The following is a 20,522-nucleotide window of genomic DNA, read 5'->3' as shown; positions in this document are numbered from 1 at the left end:
CTGTATAGGAAATCAGCACAAAAACACGAGAACGCGAGATCGCGACACTTGTCCAATGTCGCAATCTCGCGTTCTCGCGTTCTCGTGTTTTTGAAAATAGTTACATATAACTGTATAGGCAATTAGCACAAAAACGCGAGAACGCGAGAACGCGAGATTGCGACATTGGTCAAGTGTCGCGATCTCGCGTTCTCGTGTTTTTGTGCTTATAGCCTATACAGTTGTATGTAACTATTTTCAAAAACACGAGAACGCGAGATTGCGACATTGGACAAGTGTCGCGATCTCGCGTTCTCGTGTTTTTGTGCTTATAGCCTATACAGTTGTATGTAACTATTTTCAAAAACACGAGAACGCGAGAACGCGAGATTGCGAGATTGGTCAATTCTCGCGATCTCGCGTTCTCGTGTTTTTGTGCTAATTGCCTATTCAGTTATATGTAACTATTTTCAAAAACACGAGAACGCGAGATCGCGACACTTGACCAATGTGGCAATCTCGCGTTCTCGCGTTTTTGTGCTAATTGCCTATACAGTTATATGTAACTATTTTCAAAAACACGAGAACGCGAGAACGCGAGATTGCGACATTGGTCAAGTGTCGCGATCTCGCGTTCTCGTGTTTTTGTGCTTATAGCCTATACAGTTGTATGTAACTATTTTCAAAAACACGAGAACGCGAGATTGCGACATTGGACAAGTGTCGCAATCTCGCGTTCTCGTGTTTTTGTGCTAATTGCCTATAGAGTTATATGTAACTATTTTCAAAAACACGAGAACGCGAGAACGCGAGAACGCGAGATTGGTCAAGTGTCGCGATCTCGCGATCTCGCGATCTCGCGTTCTCGTGTTTTTGTGCTAATAGCCTATACAGTTGTATGTAACTATTTTCAAAAACACGAGAACGCGAGAACGCGAGATTGCGAGATTGGTCAATTCTCGCGATCTCGCGTTCTCGTGTTTTTGTGCTAATTGCCTATTCAGTTATATGTAACTATTTTCAAAAACACGAGAACGCGAGAACGCGAGATCGCGACACTTGACCAATGTCGCAGTCTCGCGTTCTCGCGTTCTCGCGTTTTTGTGCTAATTGCCTATACAGTTATATGTAACTATTTTCAAAAACACGAGAACGCGAGAACGCGAGATTGCGACATTGGTCAAGTGTCGCGATCTCGCGTTCTCGTGTTTTTGTGCTTATAGCCTATACAGTTGTATGTAACTATTTTCAAAAACACGAGAACGCGAGAACGCGAGATTGCGACATTGGTCAAGTGTCGCGATCTCGCGTTCTCGTGTTTTTGTGCTAATTGCCTGTACAGTTGTATGTAACTATTTTGTAAGGTAATTCGTCACGGTAAACTCGCGTGCAACGGCGTGAACTGAGGTGCGCACAAACCATTGTATCCAACATCTTTAAGACACTGCTTATTACTGTCTACAAACTCAAAAAGTTGGAAGAATGATGTTGGATGATGAATAAAATCTCACGCTCGTGTCTTTTGACATCAAAACGACGAAATAAACCACAAGGTTCATAGAAATTTCTGCTTTGCAAATTAATGCAGTTTATTTCAAAATGGCTGCTCAAAATCACGTGACTTTTGACAATGTCAGAATGCACATTTTCCAAGTCTTTTGATTATACAGAAATATATATGTAGACTGGTAACATAATAAAGTCAAGAACACGCTCCCTTTCTTGCCTGTGAACTGACTGAATTTGACAAATATTGTCTGACAACTAACAGTCAAATAACCAACATGGATGCCAAATGGTATTTTTCAGAAAGAGTTTGTTTGTTTGTTTGTTTGTTGTTAACGCCGCACTCAGCAATATTCCAGCTATATGACGGCGGTCTGACATCAAATATATAAACACTCATTTGGGTGGCCCAGTCGTCTAAGGCGCCGCGATTCTCTGTGCAGAGTTGCGTCAGTTGGGCACGCCCGAAACCTATGATTGTGGGTTCGAATCCCGGTTCGCCCTGATTATGTTTCTTGTTTCACCATACCCGTTCTCGTGGGCTTCATCGAAGAGGTAAACGTCTGAGACCTGCATCACTTCGGGCTTTCCTCTCATATTAAGCTGACACGCTGTGATATAACTGGAATACTGATAAAAGCAGTGTTAAACCCAACTCTCGCACTTACTCTATAGATGACTACGCGTTTAATCGCTAAGAACATCGAAGAACGAAGCGGGATGTATTATACGATTATTCATGACCTCATTTCTGATGATTCGATTGTGATCTTGTAACATTATAACGCAGTGAGTGACGACGTTAATTGTGAAAGGGAAGTGACCGTCAGTTTGCTCTCAATGGATGTTGTGGCACTTCTACCGTAATGGCGGCTGCATGAAGACGATAAACATCCCAGTGTCACCCACAGGGTACGGGTAATTTACATGTTTGTCGTGTCTCGAAATATGAATTGTAAATAGTGTATCGTGCCAAATATATGGTGAGTTACTGAATAAATACAGCAGTTTCAAGAAAGTGGTAATTGTATTTATAATGTTAAGAGTATTTTACAACATGGACCAGGTTTATATTGTATCTTATGAGTGATGTCGGGATCGAGTTATCGCCCTTGATGAATGGTTTGTTTATTATAGGGTTAAGATAATGATTTTGTATATCATTGATTATTAAGTTTATGTTCATGTACAGAATATAAACGTATGTTTATATGAACTGAATGATTGTATGAATATGTATGTGTATGAAACCTATGCAGTATTGTTTTTTATAATGTTATTGTTTTGTACATTAAAGGATGTCATTATCTACTCTGGCAATAAACACTCACACCCGTAGCCTATGTTTGAAATTGTATTTTCCTTCACAATCCCCGGTTACAATATGACAATCGGTTTGGGAGAAAAGGTACGTGTAATCGACCTGAGGATTGTGTGAGCATATGCGGGAAATACCCGCCTTAAATAGGGGTAAATATTTTTAAACCTTGTACATTTTATCAACATCCTTAAAGAGGCTGTACATAATGTTGATATCTCATATAATCATTAAACGACTCGTGGTTGTTGTTTATTGTACAATAAAACACTAGCCCCTCATGGTTTATTCTCCCTGCAGTGTTTTATTGTACTCCCACTCGTCGTTTATTTCTTTAACAGTGGCCCGCTCATTTATGATAACATGCGGGCGGTTTAATGATAGTTTTATCCATTTTAACTATAAAATAATGTAAAGCGGGATGTTTTGTAGTCAGGTTGGAGCGGATGAAAATATGATAATTAATTTTGTATTTCAAACTGGTCTATGAGAATTTTGCCTTTCATGAATATGCTAGCCGTGTATAACATTGCCTCATGGAGAAACTCACTGGCCTGTGATTATTTCTGTAACTGTAGTACTGCTGGTGCGGCTTAAAGCAATATTACTCACTCACTCACTGACGGTAATAGTTTTGTTTCCAGCTTTCGGACACATTTATGTTTTCACCATCATTGGACATTCATGTACACAATTTCTTTTGTTAAATTATATTGAGCATGTTGAGGGTTTTATCATAAAGAACATAGGAAACTGTAACAACGGGAGATGACTCAGACTTTGTGTATGTAAATTACATAGCATTTTCAAGCTCAAGTCATAAGTTTGCTAAATGCTACTTGGAGAATGAAGAGCATGAAAGAAGCATGACCAAAGGACTACTAACGTGCGCATGGGCCTTGACCTTGTGATATTACGCATGCGCACGGACAGCGTCTAAAACGCGAGAACACGAGAACGCGAGATCGCGAGAAAATGAAATGTCGCATTCTCGCGTTCTCGCGATTTCGTTATTTTGTGGCCTAATTTGACAAGTCGAGATTGCGAGATTGCGAGATTTTGCATCATGTCCAAATGTCGCATTCTCGCGTTGTCGACTTATGACAAAAAGTGCTATGTACCAAAAACACGAGAATGCGAGATCGCGAGAACGCGAGATTTTGGCCAAATCTCGCGTTCTCGCGATCTCGCATTCTCGTGTTTTGGGCATATTTACCTCGTTTCCAAAGGTCGAGATCGCGAGAATGCGAGATCGCGAGAATGTCCCTTACAGTATTCCATACATTTCACTGTATTTGGTAAAATCACATTCTACATTTGCGTTGAATGAATTGTGAATGATGATTATAACTTGTGTAAACATTTTATGTGTTATCTGAGTAGCAAGACATGGCTCTTCGTGTACTGCTCGTATCACTAAAATCTATTCTGAGCATTGTCTAATTTAATGTATTATGAACTTCGAATAAAAGTGGATTCATTATTTCTGAATACCAGATCGTCCGTATGATGTGTTTTTCATGTTTGTAATCATAACGCGAGTGTAACACGGAGCTAATTCTTCTGTGTTATAACTATAGGTGGTGTGAGCTATGGAGGTGTAGGATGGATATTTACATGACAGTAATCCTTGCTTGCTATGCTGAGGACAATAAGCAGAAGATGGGACGGATATACGTGAAATATGAGTATCAGTGTTCAACAAAATCACATGATATAGATGTATATAGATATATACACTAAATGTACTAATTGTTTTGGTAGCTTTACTGAACTGTTTCGCGTTATGAAACACAGAACCGATTGCTCTCCCGTTCCTGCAGTGAGGACGTGTTACATTCACTTGGCCGTTGATCGGTCTAAGGGAGATAAATCGTGATGCAATGTTTTTTGAAGCGCCGTAAAATGCAGTGAACGAATGCACTTGAGAAGCCATGAACATTCTACCACAGAGTGTGCCGTTTATGTGGGTTACAAATAAATGAATCCACTGTAATTCTACGTTGGTCAACGCTGCAATATTCAAGCTACATGGATATGATAATTACTCGAGTATGGAAGCAAGAAACCAGTGATTGACATCACGAGCAACATCCAAGTCGTTTGGTCACGATGACACTGAATCAACCAAGTGACGGGGTCTGACCATCGCATCCATTTGGTCGCCCCGAACGACAAGCATAGGGTGCCGAGGACCTATACTGACCCGGAATTACAGCGGGGAGACCTTGAATAGGCTGCTTGTTGTTTTCCGCCGCACTCCGCAACATTCCAGCTATGACCAGACAAACCTATGATTGATAGTAAGAACAGCGTCCCACGTTTATTAAGGATGTTTTTAGAAACTAGTTTTAAGTATTTTGGGTACTTCCAACGTTCTGCTATATTTGCACTGATGTAATAATTTAAGACTGAATTCATACTTTAAGCTAAGTACTAAGTATTAAATAGTTAATGACTTGCTTTTCTAAAGAACTGGACACCTTTCAATCAACTGCACCAAACTTTTGACCACTCGTTTTGGCCTCATGGTTTATTCTCCCTGCAGTGTTTTATTGTTCGATAAACAACTCCCACTTATTTCTTAAGTATTTAATCTCTCATCCAAGCCTTACTATTTGAATGATATGAACAGATATCCAGTTGGACAAGGTGTGTAATTGTTTACACAATTTATATGTAATCTAAATAGCCAGATACAGCTGTTCACATACTGCTTTTGTGAATCTAACATGAACATATCGCACAATAGAACACACCTGAATTTTACATGGAATTGTGATAGAATTTTAGATATTGACCGTACTAATTTTGAACGCATGTGGATTCTATAAATTATATATTTATATGATATGGAATTATATCTGAAAATAAATCCATGTGACATGTTTGTAATCATAATTTCAGTATGTTATGGAGCTTTTTCTGCTCTGTATCCTGGTGATGTTGTGAGATATGTATGTGTAAGATGAATATTTTTACAAGACACTAATCCTTGCTCGTCACGCTGGGAAAAACAAATGAGCAACACTTTTTTGTTACAGCTTTAAAGACGTTATTCCGATGACACTGGTGCAGATGGAAGATCCACTGTTCTGCCACGTGTCCTGCAGGGGAATCAGGCCCAGGAGGGTCAAGTCAAAATTAGATAGGCGGATCATATGACGTGGAACACGAAAACAGCCAAACGAGTCTAGAATGTTACTTAAATTCGTCACCAGATTTCTGTACGTCATAGAAGGTGACTAAATTGGTGATCAGTTGGTCACAACGGCTGCTCAGCATTAGTTAATGTAATTGTTTTGCTAAATTTACTAAATTGTGGCGTGTTGTGAATCACAGAACCAATAGCTCTCTTGTTGTTGGGAGGAACTGCCACATTCACCCTTGAACTGAGCGGTTCGATGGTAATAAATCGTGATATCACTGTTCGTGCTGTCGATATATGTTCCACATTAATTAATCCAATGTACATAAACGTTTGCGTGTGATAACACGAACATGTAATTGCTGTTGTGCTATCGATGCTTGATGCAAAGTACAGAAACATACAGCATTTACGACTTTGTGCTTATTGTACATTGCACCAACCAAGTGAGCTTGAAAGAATTAGTTTGCGAGCAGCTTACAGAGATATTAGCCACTGTATGTTGGTAAATAATTATGTTAAACAGGTGAAGGAAACCCGCAAGAAGGGAGTATCATAACTTATTCTCGAGTAAATAATTGTAGTTTTCCTGTCATCAATATTACAGCTGTCTCATGTCAGTCTGTAAGTTTGTTTGCTGTTGTCGCGGCACTCAGGATTATTCCAGCTCCATGAAAGCGGCCTTTAAATAATCGAATCTAGACCCAGTGTGTTTAGAACAAGTACAAGACGTCTATTCGCCTCCACTCGCCCCTATTTCTGTGACCTGCAAGCAGCTTGTCCCGGAATGACACGATTTGGTAACGAACGAATCACGCCCACACCCCTCTAGGATAGATCTCACCGGCTGCTCAATTTCCCTGGACACCGGTAACCTGCTTGTCTCGGGTAAGTGTGTTGTCACAAGGCTTGTGTCTGCTTCACTTTTAACGCTACACACCTGTCCTACTGTGTACTGGTAACACCGCAAGGGTTCATCTAACTATACAGTCATCTCCAGGCAGATTCTCATAATCGGGCACCTAATTAAATATAACATGTAGGCTAACCGGGATAATTTAAAGAGCCACAGTCATTAAATACTCTGATCGGCCACTTGACTTCAATAGTGAGCCCGATCCCGATGTATGTGTATGTGTATATCACGTGTGTCTGTTACAGTTGTTACTGACATGATTCCTGACAAATGCCACAGTAAACCATACGGGAAAATACGTCCACATGACCATATTATTTCACATCTGATATGGTAGTATGTGAACTGTACTTTCGATATGGTAATGAGTGGGTGTCACCCCATAACTATGTCACGTGATCGATACACTGCACACGGTCACAAGTGCACACACCTCATGTTGTAAAGCCAGCCTGTGACTGATTTGACAAGCACCACCCACCTCCGTCATCGTGAGGCCACTGTTTCTGGGTTCTCGGTGTCACCATGCCATACATTGCATAACAAACGCGTACTGTCAGGCCATCAATATTTTACTTATTTTCCAACTTCAGCAAGCGGACTAAATCCAAACCAAACAACCGAACAAAACTACTGAGGTACCACCTCATGTGTTCAAAACTGGTTATGAATTTCGAGAAGTACATGTCCTGATGAACTGACGACATTATTAATGTGTTATATGAGTAGTTCAATGGTCCCTGTATCCATGCTAAAGTCGGGAAAGGCGGGGGGCTTACAAGATGTGTAGAATTGAAACTACAGTCATATCTTTTCTTCGAATATCCTGCAGTTAAAATATCGGGAAGATTGGTTTTCATGAAACGGAAAATATGCGAGATGATATATGTATATATATACAGATTGGTGATTGGGTGGCTATAAAGATGAGAAACACACACACGCACGCACACGCACACATACACACACGCGCGCGCACGCGCACACACACGCACGCACACGCACACGCACACATACACACACGCGCGCGCACGCGCACACACACAAACAAACAAAAACAAACCACACACACAGGTACAGTAAGCAAAAGTGAGACTCGTCTAAAAATGTCTGCGATGATGTTTTTATTAAACGGGATATTTGGTTATGTTTTCAAGATCTGGATGATTCCAGTTTGGGGAATAGGTTAATACACAATCCTTTATTTACATTTTTGATCGGGAGAGTAAATTATCACAACTGAAGTCGGCCTTAGTGTTTAAGAGTGATAAGCTCGGGCTGAGGATGAGACGTGCATGTTTTGTACACAGGCAATACTCGACTGGTTTGTCTTTTTCTAGGTATGATGGCGACCTCACAGAAGCTAACAGAACACTTCCTGACATGCACGATATGTACAGAGGTGTTTGACAAGCCCTGTACACTTGTATGTAATCACACCTTCTGTCGGAAATGTGTCGTCAACTACACCCAAACCAGACCAGAAGCCATCAGTGCCAAGTCTCTCCTGTGTCCATTCTGCAACAAGATGACGAAAGTGTCTGCCCCTGAGAGACCAGTGGAGGAGTGGGCGGATGACGTCAAGCCCAGCTTTGTCATCCAGGGACTCTTGGACTCGTTTGGCCCAGGGTCCAAAGGTGAGAGTTGTGGTTTGTATGAATATAAATGTTATTTCTAAACAGGTAACTCCACACCTGACTGGATTATAGGAATGTGTGTTGAGTGAGAAGATATGTTGTACGGTTTCAAAATTTATCGAAAGTCATTTATTAAGTTGTTTGTAGGCTGTATGTAGACCATGAAATCGTTTCGTGTACACTGTTTTTACAAGTAACAACGATTATCCAGACATGATTCGAAAGGGAGATGGTCTAAGGTCTATCTCAGACACATTCGCTGGTTTTTTTCTGAGATCTATATGGCGAATTCTATCAGTGAGACAAATCCAATGTTATTTACATAATATTTCACATTACGTCGTATTGGGATGTTATTAATGCATGTTGTCTCACCCGTGTGAGTGATATGCTACATGAAGTTCTGTAATAGATAGTGATATAGAACTGTTACTATCTCTACATGATTACATTCATATTTCAGATACGACTCACTGCAGTTATTGCAAGGAGGAAGGGGAGACAACTCCGGCTACATCTTGGTGCTCTGTTTGTGACGACGCACTCTGTGAACGGTGTATTCGAGTACACAGACGAATTCCATCTTCCCGACACCATGACGTAGTTGACCTGTCTGTAGAGACAAAGGTTAGGGTCAAGAGAAAGGTCATCTGTAAAATTCACAAAGATGAGAATATCAAATATATTTGTAAAGATTGTAAAACAGCTGTTTGTCAAACATGCTGCATTATTCATCACAGGAAATGTGACTTGGTTGTAGAAATTGAGTCGGAGATTCCTGCCATGAAAACCGAGCTGAGAAGGAATAAAGAGGATTTGTTGAAGAAACAGGACGAGATGAAAACACATGTTGGTAAACAAAACGTCAAAGTCAATGAAGCATTAACACTTTACTTACAAATAGAAGCAGAATATCAAGTCTGCAAGTCTCAAAGCAATAAAGATGATCAAAGTCAAGGAACAGAAACTTTTGGCTGAACTGAAAGAAATGTCTGACAAACACATTGGAGAACTGAAGGCAGACATAAAGTCAGGTGAGATGTCAGTACAGATGTACCAACAACAGGCAGAGCTGATAGACCAGACTCTACAATCTGAGTGTGACATGGGTGTGTATGAGATGTACCAGGGATGTGAGGCCGGTGATGTGGAGGCTGTCGGAGTCGCTGACGTGAAGGAGAAGCGACAAATAGCCAGGATCATGTTCAGACAGGACACGGACAAGCTGAGTAGAGCACTGGACGATCTACAGCTGGGTGAGATAGACGTCCTGTATGAGGATGTGCTGGACCTGAAGGCTACTCCTGTGTTACAGGACACCATTAACGTACTGGACCTGAAGGCTACTCCTGTGTTACAGGACACCATTAACGTGCTGGACCTGAAGGCTACTCCTGTGTTACAGGACACCATTAACGTCAGAGTAGCAGGAGATACATATGGCGCAAACCTCTTTGACGTGACGGTGTTAGTGGTGAATGATACAGACACAGTGGTAGTCACAGACGATAACAACAACAGTGTGAAGTCCTTCTACACCAGGAACAAGCAGCCAGGTCACAGCAGGCTCAGTGTGGGTGATCCTCCGTGGGGTATAACAATGTTGAATGACAACCAGGTGGCTGTCACTGTGCCGGATACCAGAGAGATTGTAACAGTACAAGTCAACCCTGACCTGGTGCTGCTGTCAACCATCAAAACCAGCAAACACTACTACGGTATAACGTCTCTGACACCATCAACACTCGCAGCAAGTTCCATCTCCCCTCCCTGTGTTGATATCCTGGGTATGACGGGACACGTGCTGAAGTCATTATGTCCAGGCCAACCAAGTAGATACATCTTGAAGATTCCCACCTTCCTCTGTACCACGAGGACAGGAAACATCCTGGTGTCTGACTGGGGATCCACGTGTGTCGTGTGTCTGACTCCCGAGGGAGACGTGGTGTTCACCTACAGCCCTACAGGAGACACAACACTGAAGTATCCACACGGTATCACAAGTACCAGCACAGGCGACATCCTGGTGACAGACCACCATCTACACAGAGTCCTCCATCTGACTGAGTCAGGGCAGTTTGTTAGAAACATACTGACATCACTGGATGGTGTCCAGTATCCACGTGGAGTGTGTGTTGGTGGGCGTGGCCGTATGTACGTGTGTACACCAGATGGAGTGAAGGTATTTACATGTAAGTGAGTGAACATGTCACAATTCTCCTTTCAAAAAACTATAGTCACGTCTTTGTTGGGGGATTTAAGTGTAGTGATATGTGTCATTGTGTATTTACCTGTAAGCACCTTTCACTGTATTGGGTAAAATCAAATTCTACGTTTGTGTTGAAGCTCTCATCTTAGCCTTACTATTTGAATGTGATGAATGAAGATTTAACTTGTTTACACATTCTTCGTGTACTGCTCGCATTGAGATCTATTCTGAGCATTGTCTAATTTTATATATTATGAACTTCGGATTAAAGTTGATCAATTATTTCAGAATACCAGATCATCCGTATGATGTGTTTTTCCTGTTTGTAATCATAACGCGAGTGCAACACCGAGTTAATCCTTCGGTGTTATAACTAGAGGTGGTGTAAGCTATGGTTGTGTAGGATTGATATTTACATGACACTTATCCTTGCTTGCTATGCTGAGAACAATAAGCAGAAGATGGGACGAATGTAAGTAAAATATGAGCCTCAGTGTTCAACAGAATCACCTGAAACTACTATTGTACATATATACATTAAATGTACTGATTGTTTTGGTAGCTTTACTGAACTGTTTCGCTTTATGAAACAGAACCGATTGCTCTCTCGTTCCTGCAGTGAGGACGTGTGACATTCACTTGGCTGTTGATCGGTCTAAGGGAGATAAATCGTGATGCAATGTTTTTTGAAGCGCCATAAAATGCAGTGAACGAATGCACTTGAAGCTATGAACATTTTATCACAGAGTGTGCCGTTCATGTGCGTTACAAATAAATGAATCCACTGTAATTCTATGTTGGTCAAAGCCGCGATATTCAAGCTACATGTATATGACGGTAAATATTCGAGTATGGACGCGAGAAACAAGTGATTGACATCCCGAGATACATCCAAAGTCGTTGGGTCTCGATGACACTGTATCAACCAAGTGGTGGAGCCTTGTTGTTTTCCGCCGCACTCCGCAACATTCCAGCTATGACCAGACAAACCTATGATTGATAGTAAGAACAGCGTCCCACGTTTATTAAGGATGTTTTTAGAAACTAGTTTGAAGTATTTTGGGCCTAATACAGCTCTGCCAAGACTGGGTTTACCTGAACAAGCTAGAAGTATATCAACATATTCCGTAGGGATTCCAGGTCACTAATCTTTCCGGGCCAGACACCGTTACGTGGATGAACCTTTCTACATTTTTAGGGTGCCAACCCCATCCTCTTCTGAGTCCCGAATACCGTTTTCAGTCTCATTTTCTTATTCCTGAAACCAGAATGCTACTCGTCACAAATCTCAAAAGCATTGGGAAAAGGGTGCGATTTCAAATAAAATTACAGAAAAAAAAGAAATATTTGAAGAAAACCTTTGCGTACACCACTTTTGGGAATAAATGTTGAACCTGCATACCAAATACGATCTTATATGAGTACACATCGCTGAGTACCGAATACACTCTTAATAGACCCCTAAATCCCACTTACCAAAATGGGGGTTGGCAGCCTCGTTTTTGGGACGTTCTTAATAAACCGGAGTTAAAGTTGAGAATCTGTGAGCCCTGAAATTAATTGAGTCCTCATTTTAAGAAAAGAATATACTTTTTTTGCCAACGTTTATAAAACGTTTGTCGTTTGATATTGTAGACTGATGGTTCAACGCACATAAAGTTTTAGAAACGAGAGTCCTACAGATACGCATTTGATACGAGAGGTTAGAACTGAGATCTGTTTAGATATTTTGAATTCGGTTCATAAGTACATCCAGCGTTCTGCTAGATTTGCACTGATGTAATAATTTAAGACTGAATTCATACTTTAAGATAAGTACTAAGTATTAAATAGTTAATGACTTGCTTTTCTAAAGAACTGAACACCTGTCCATCAACTGCACCAAACTTTTGACCACTCGTTTTGGCCTCATGGTTTATTCTCCCTGCAGTGTTTTATTGTACGATAAACAACTCCCACTTATTTCTTAAGTATTTAATCTCTCACCCAAGCCTTACTATTTGAATGATATGAACAGATATCCAGTTGGACAAGGTGTGTAATTGTTTGCACAATCTATATGTAATCTAAATAGCCAGATACAGCTGTTCACATACTGCTTTTATGAATCTAACATGAACATATCGCACAATAGAACACACCTGAATTTTATATGGAATTGTGATGGAATTTTAAATATTGACTGTACTTATTTTGAACGTATGTGGATTCTATAAATTATATATTTATATGATATGGAATTATATCTGAAAATAAATCCATGTGACATGTTTGTAATCATAATTTCAGTATGTTATGGAGCTTTTTCTGCTCTGTATCCTGGTGATGTTGTGAGATATGTATGTGTAAGATGAATATTTTTACAAGACACTATTCCTTGCTCGTCATGCTGGAAAACATAAATGAGCAACACTGTTTTGTTACAGTTTTAAAGACGTTATTCCGATGACACTGATGCAGATGGAAGTTCCACTGTTCTGCAACGTGTCCTGCAGGGGATTCAGGCCCAGGAGAGTCAAGTCAGAGTTAGATAGGCGGATCATATGACGTGGAACACCAAAACAGCCAAACGAGTCTAGAATTTTACTTAAATTCCGTCAGCTGATTTCTGTACGTCATAGAAGGTGACTAAATTGGTGATCAGATGGCATTAGTTACAGTAATTCTTTTGCTAAATTTACTAAACTGTGACGTGTTGTGAATCACAGAACCAATAGCTCTCTCGTTGATGGGAGGAATTGCCAAATTCACTCTGGAACTGAGTGGTCTAAGGGTAATAAATCGTGATGCGATGTTTTGTGAAGCCAGTCAAATTAAAAACTTAGACATTTTTAAAGGTAATCCCAAGGTATAATATACAACGGCCAAATGTATCAGAGAAGGTAATTTTTAATCATTTATGACAAAAGAAGGATTTTAATTAACGAAGGTAACCATAATTTGTTCCAAGCACCTACGGTATTTGGTAATAACATCAACAGTTTAAGTCATAAGTCCCAAGCACGAGAATCTGTTGGCACACAAGTTCAGTAGCGTCAAAATTGCTGTGTGGGGTCTGGCATTGTCGTGTTGGAAGATCAAACCGGGTCCATGTGCTGCCATCAAAGGCAGAAGTTCTGGTGCTAGTACCCGGTCGCGGCAAGCAACAGCGATGAGGTTGCCACGGATGACAAGAAACCTGGAACGTGCATTGCCACAGAAAGCACCTCACACCATGACACTTCCGCCTCGAAATCTGTCAACTTCCTGTACACAACACTGGGCGTAACGTTCATGACGGCGCCTCCACACCCTCGCCCTACCATCAGAAAATCGAAGATTCATTACTGAAGACGACTTGATTCCAATTCCTCAGAGTCCATCGTAAGTGTCACTGTGCCAACAATTGACGTTGACGTCTGTGTAATTGAGTCAGAATCGGCCCACAGTATGGCCGTCGTGCTTGAAGATGAGCAGTTCTCAGACGGTTTCGAACAGTTTCAGTTTGCGCACTCAGTCTATCCCTAAACAGTTCGTTTCTGGTTGATGTAGCCGTCAAAAATCGGTTACAGAGGTGACGTAAGACAATCTGACTATCCTCTGCATGTGACGTCACACGTGGTCGACCTGGTCCAGGGCGATCAGCGGTGGTACCCGTTAGCTGTAGACGCGTCTGTAAATCATAAACAGCACTACAACCCATCGTCCTTGCGACTTCAGCCACGGACGTTCCCGTCTGCAACATGCCGTTGTCACGTTCACGTTGCACATTTGAAAGGCGTGGCATGACAAATGGCCATAAAGACTTTTGTTTTCTTGTGTTTTTCTTTTTTTGTTAATGACTGCTAACATGTATGGCTGAAAAGACGTGCGGTGTTATGACCACGTGACCAGTTGCACGTGAAAAAACACTTTTTCCACTATGGTGCTGTGCACATGATTTTCATCGATTCACCTGCACAAAAACGAGTGTTACCTGAAGACAATACGTGGCCATTACAGTTTAAATACACAATAAGGGGCCCACAATGATAACTGGTCAAAATGTTAAAATTTTAGGATTGTGAAGTTTTTAATTTGGTTCAGTATACATGCTTCAAGGATGAATGTTGTATGTGAAAACATGGACATCACTGTTCGTGCTGTCGATATATGTTCCACATTAATTATTCCAATGTACATATACGTTTGTGTGTGATAACACGAACATGTTATCACTGTTATGCTATTGATGCTTGATGCAAAGTACAGAAAGATACAGCATTTACGACTTTGTGCTTATTGTACATTGCACCCACCAAGTGAGCTTGAAACAATTAGTTTGAGAGCAGCTTACAGAGATATTAGCCACTGTATGTTGGTAAATAATTATGTTAAACAGGTGAAGGAAACCCACAAGAAGTGAGTATCGTAACTTATTTTTGAGTAAATATTTATAGTTTTCCTGTCATCAATATTACAGCTGTATCATGTCAGTCTGTAAGTTTGTTTGTTGTTGTCGCGGCACTCAGGATTATTCCAGCTCCATGAAAGCGGCCTTTAAATAATCGAATCTAGACCCAGTGTATTTAGAACAAATACAAAACGCCCATTCGCCTCCACTCGCCGCTATTTCTGTGACCTGCAAGCAGCTTGTCCTACTTTGACACGAGTTGGTAACGAAACTCACGGTGGCTCAATTTCCCTCCACAGCGGTTATCTGCTTGTCTCAGGTGAGTGTGTTGTCACAAGGCTTGCGTCTACTTCAGTTATAACGCTACACACCTGTCCTACTGTGTAGTGGTAACACCACAAGGGTTCATCTAACTATACAGTCATCTCCAGGCAGATTCTCATAACCGGGCACCTAATTAAATATAACATGTAGGCTCACCGGAATACTTTAAAGATCCACTGTCATTAAATACTCTGATCGGCCACTTGACTTCAATACTGAGACTGATCCCTATGTACGTGTATGTATATATCACGTGTGTCTGTTACAGTTGTTACTGACATGATCCCAGACAAATGCTTCAGTAAACCATACGGGAAAATAATTCCACATAACTGTATTATTTCACATCTGATATGGTTCTTTATTATGTGAACTGTAATAATGTCTCCTACTTTCGATATGGTAATGAGTGGGTGTCACCCCATAACTATGTCACGTGATCGATACACTGCACACGGCTCACAAGTGCACGAACTTCATGTTGTAAATGCACCTGCACAATGAGAGAGAGAGAGAGAGAGAGAGAGAGAGAGAGAGAGAGAGAGAGAGAGAGAGAGAGAGAGAGAGAGAGAACACGCACACACCTCACAGACAGACACACATATATACACAATATTAGAGCTGGATGTTAGGTTGTTCATAAGAAATGCATACATCTGAGATAACTTTTCTTTTGTTTGTTTGTTGTTTAAGGCCGCACTCAGCAATATTCCAGCTGTATGACGGCGGTCTGTAAATAATCGAGTCTGGACCAGACAATCCAGTGATTGACATAATGAGCGTTGATCCACACACTTGGGATATGATGACATGCATAAACCACCCGATCCCGTTAGTCGCCTCTTACGACAAGCATAGTTGCCTTTGACTGCAAGCACAGGTTGCTGAAGATCTATTCTACCCCAAATCTTCATGGGTCTTATGAAACGGGATATTTGTTAATTGTTTCAAGATCTGGACGATCCAGTCGGTGAATGGGAGGATACAATATACCCTTTCTTAGTTTTGAACGGGACAGTAAATAAGTCCCCCTACTACAGTCGGTCTTAGTGTCAGTGTTCAAGAACTGTACGCTCGGATTGTGAGGTGAGGTAAAATGGGGTTTAACGTCGCGTCCAAGATTATTGCACTGATATAGCGACATGCATGTGCGTACGTGTGTGTTTGTGTGACTGATGCCGATTTATAGTGCTAGCTCACTGAGATACCATGCCGCAGTTTAACATGAATACCCCACTCAGACACAGTATACTGACTCTGAGTCGACCAGTCCTTGTTTTAGACCCTTAATGCCGGGCGCCAGACAGGGTAACAACAAGTACCACCTTTTAACGTCTTTCGGTGTGACGTGGGCGGGGATCGAACCCCGGACCTTCGGCTCTCCGGGTGGACGCTCTACCAGTCAGATTGTGGCTAAAATTTGTCTTTTGTGTACACCGGAAATACAACGGCTGGTTGATCTTTGTGTAGGTAAGATAGGTGAATACACAATCGATATTTTTTTAATTTTTGATCGGGAGAGTAAATTATCACAACTGAAGTCGGCCTTAGTGTTTAAGAGTGGTAAGCTCGGGTTGTGGATAAGACGTGCATGTTTTGTACACAGGCAATACTCGACTGGTTTGTTTTTTTCTAGGTAAGATGGCGACCTCACAGAAGTTAACAGAACACTTCCTGACATGCACGATATGTACAGAGGTGTTTGACAAGCCCTGTACACTTGTATGTAATCACACCTTCTGTCGGAAATGTGTCGTCAACTACACCCAAACCAGACCAGAAGCCACCAGTGCCAAGTCTCTCCTGTGTCCATTCTGCAGCAAGATGACGAAAGTGTCTGCCCCTGAGAGACCAGTGGAGGAGTGGGCGGATGACGTCAAGCCCAGCTTTGTCATCCAGGGACTCTTGGACTCGTTTGGCCCCGGATCTAAAGGTGAGAGTTTGTGGTTTGTATGAATATGAATGTTACTTCTAAGCAGGCAACTCCACACCTGACTGGATTATAGGAATGTATGTTTAGTGAGAAGATATTTTGTATGGTTTCAAAATATATCGAAAATCATTTATTAAGTTGTTTGTAGGCTGTATGTAGACCATGAAATCGTTTCGTGTACACTGTTTTTACAAGTAACAACGATTATCCAGACATGATTCGAAAGGGAGATGGTCTAAGGTCTATCTCAGACACAATCGCTGTTTTTTCTGAGATCTATATGGCGATTTCTATCAGTGAGACAAATCCAATGTTATTTACATATTTCACATTAAGACGTATTGGGATGTTATTGATGCATGTTGTCTCACCCGTGTGAGTGATATGCCACATGAAGTTCTGTAGTAGGTAGTGATATAGAACTGTTACTATCTCTACATGATCACATTCCTATTTCAGATACGACTCACTGTAGTTATTGCAAGGAGGAAGGGGAGACAACTCCAGCTACATCTTGGTGCTCTGTTTGTGACGACGCACTCTGTGAACGATGTATTCGAGTACACAGACGAATTCCATCTTCCCGACACCATGACGTAGTTGACCTGTCTGGAGAGACAAAGGTGAAGGTCAAGAGAAAGGTCATGTGTAAAGTTCACAAAGATGAAAATATCAAATATATTTGTAAAGATTGTCAAACAGCTGTTTGTCAAACATGCTGCATTATTCATCACAGGAAATGTGACTTGGTTGTTGAAATTGAGTCTGAGATTCCTGCAATGAAAACCGAGCTGAGAAAGAATAAAGAGGATTTGTTGAAGAAATACAACGAGATGAAAACACATGTAAGAACACAAACCTCCAAAGTCGATGACGCATTAACGCTTTACTTACAAATAGAATCGAATATCAAGTCTTCAAGTCTCAAAGCAATAGAGATGATCAAAGTCAAGGAACGGAAACTTTTGGCTGAACTGAAAGAAATGTCTGACAAACACATTGGAGAACTGAAGGCAGACATAAAGTCAGGTGAGATGTCAGTACAGATGTACCAACAACAGGCTGAGCTGATAGACCAGACTCTACAATCTGAGTGTGACATGGGTGTGTATGAGATGTACCAGGGATGTGAGGCCGGTGATGTGGAGGCTGTCGGAGTCACAGACGTGAAGGAGAAGGGAAGAATAGCCAGGATCATGTTCAGACGGGACACGGACAAGCTGAGTAGAGCACTGGACGATCTACAGCTGGGTGAGATAGACGTCCTGTATGAGGATGTGCTGGACCTGAAGGCGACTCCTGTGTTACAGGACACCATTAACGTGCTGGACCTGAAGGCTACTCCTGTGTTACAGGACACCATTAACGTCAGAGAAGCAGGAGATACATACCCCTATGACATGACGATGTTAGTGGTGAATGGTACAGACACAGTGGTAGTCACAGACTATAACAACAACAGTGTGAAGTCCTTCTACACCAGGAACAAGCAGCCATGTCACAGCAGGCTCAGTCTGGGTGGTCCTCCGTGGGGTATAACAATGTTGAAGGACAACCAGGTGGCTGTCACTGTGCAAGGTACGAGACAGATTGTAACAGTACAAGTCAACCCTGACCTGGTGCTGCTGTCAGCCATCCCAACCAGCAAACAGTACCGGGGTATCACGTCTCTGACACTATCAACACTAGCAGCAAGTTCCAGCCTCCCTCCCTGTGTTGATATCCTGGATATGGCGGGACACGTGCTGAAGTCAATTTGTCCAGGACAACCTAGTAGATGCATCTTGAAGAATCCCCTCTACCTCTGTACCACGAGGACAGGAAACATCCTGGTGTCTGACTGGGGATCCAGGTGTGTCGTGTGTCTGACTCCCGAGGGAGATGTGGTGTTCACCTACAGCCCTAGAGGAGACACATCACTGATGTTTCCACTTGGTATCACCAGCACCAGCGCAGGCGACATTCTGGTGACAGACTACCAACTACACAGAGTCCTCCATCTGACTGAGTCAGGACAGTTTGTTAGAAACATGCTGACATCACAGGATGGTGTCCAGAATCCACGTGGAGTGTGTGTTTGTGGGCGTGGCCGCATGTACGTGTGTACACCAGATGGAGTGAAGGTATTTACATGTAAGTGAGTGAACATGTCACAAGTCTCCTCTCAATAAACTATAGTCACGTCTTTGTTGGGGGATTTATGTGCAGTGATATGTGTCATTGTGTATTTAACTGTAAGCACATTTCACTGTATTTGGTAAAATCACATTCTACATTTGCGTTGAATGAATTGTGAATGAAGATTTAACTTGTGTAAACATTTTATGTGTTATCTGAGTAGCAAGACATGGCTCTTCGAGTAATGCTCTTATCACTAAACTCCGATTGCTCTCCCGTTCCTGCAGTGAGGACGTGTTACATTCACTTGGCCGTTGATCGGTCTAAGGGAGATAAATCGTGATGCAATGTTTTTTGAAGCGCCATCAAATGCAGTGAACGAATGCACTTGAAGCTATGAACATTCTACCACAGAGTGTGCCGTTTATGTGTGTTACAAATAAATGAATCCACTGTAATTCTACGTTGGTCAACGCTGCAATATTCAAGCTACATGTATGACGGTAATTACTCGAGTATGGACGCAAGAAACCATTGATTGACATCACGAGCAACATCCAAGTCGTTGGGTCACGATGACACTGAATCAACCAAGTGACGGGGTCTGACCATCGCATCCATTTGGTCGCCCCGAACGACAAGCACAGGGTGCCGAGGACCTATACTGACCCGGAATTACAGCGGGGAGACCTTGAATAGGCTGCTTGTTGTTTTCCGCCGCACTCCACAACATTCCAGCTATGACCAGACAAACCTATGATTGATAGTAAGAACAGCGTCCCACGTTTATTAAGGATGTTTTTAGAAACTAGTTTGAAGTATTTTGGGTATTGAAACAAGAACATGGACATTTGCCTCTTTGTTCAACGCCTAATGCAGCTCTGCCAAGAATGGGTTTACACGAACACCCTAGAAGTATATCAACACATTCCGTGGGGATTCCAGGTCACTCCGGGCCAGACACGGTTACGTGGATGAACCTTTCTACATTTTTAGGTCGCCAACCCCATTCTCTTCTGAGTAACTGAATACCGTTTTCAGTCTCATTTTCCTATTTCTGAA

The 20,522-nt window shown here is 41.7% G+C and overlaps 2 protein-coding genes across 4 annotated transcripts; both read left to right on the top strand.

Annotated features, from left to right (window-relative positions):
* Window positions 1–6,772: 6,772 nt before the first annotated feature.
* LOC124125748 (protein wech-like) lies at window positions 6,773–20,458 on the top strand. Of its 3 annotated transcripts, none has more exons than XM_048399021.1 (3): window positions 6,773–6,839; window positions 17,046–17,342; window positions 17,802–20,456. In XM_048399021.1, the coding sequence occupies exons 2-3, from the start codon at window positions 17,051–17,053 to the stop codon at window positions 19,481–19,483; spliced, it is 1,974 nt and encodes a 657-aa protein (XP_048254978.1). In that variant the 5' UTR covers window positions 6,773–6,839; window positions 17,046–17,050; the 3' UTR covers window positions 19,484–20,456. The 3 variants fall into 3 exon arrangements, with proteins under 3 accessions (XP_048254978.1, XP_048254976.1, XP_048254977.1); XM_048399019.1 differs by lacking the exon at window positions 6,773–6,839 and adding an exon at window positions 14,961–15,093 and having other exon boundaries at window positions 17,802–20,450; XM_048399020.1 differs by lacking the exon at window positions 6,773–6,839 and adding an exon at window positions 15,262–15,404 and having other exon boundaries at window positions 17,802–20,458.
* LOC125381670 lies at window positions 9,350–11,292 on the top strand. The gene is made up of 2 exons (XM_048399028.1): window positions 9,350–9,801; window positions 9,892–11,292. Exons 1-2 carry the CDS (start codon window positions 9,448–9,450, stop codon window positions 10,702–10,704), a joined length of 1,167 nt encoding a protein of 388 aa, XP_048254985.1. The 5' UTR covers window positions 9,350–9,447; the 3' UTR covers window positions 10,705–11,292.
* Window positions 20,459–20,522: the final 64 nt, after the last annotated feature.

This window comes from Haliotis rufescens, unplaced genomic scaffold (assembly GCF_023055435.1).
Source record: "Haliotis rufescens isolate VD_foot unplaced genomic scaffold, xgHalRufe1.0.p SCAF_19, whole genome shotgun sequence".
Classification (NCBI taxonomy): domain Eukaryota; kingdom Metazoa; phylum Mollusca; class Gastropoda; order Lepetellida; family Haliotidae; genus Haliotis; species Haliotis rufescens.
Note: the sequence above shows the minus strand (reverse complement) of the source record. Positions and strands in the feature narration are given on the sequence as shown.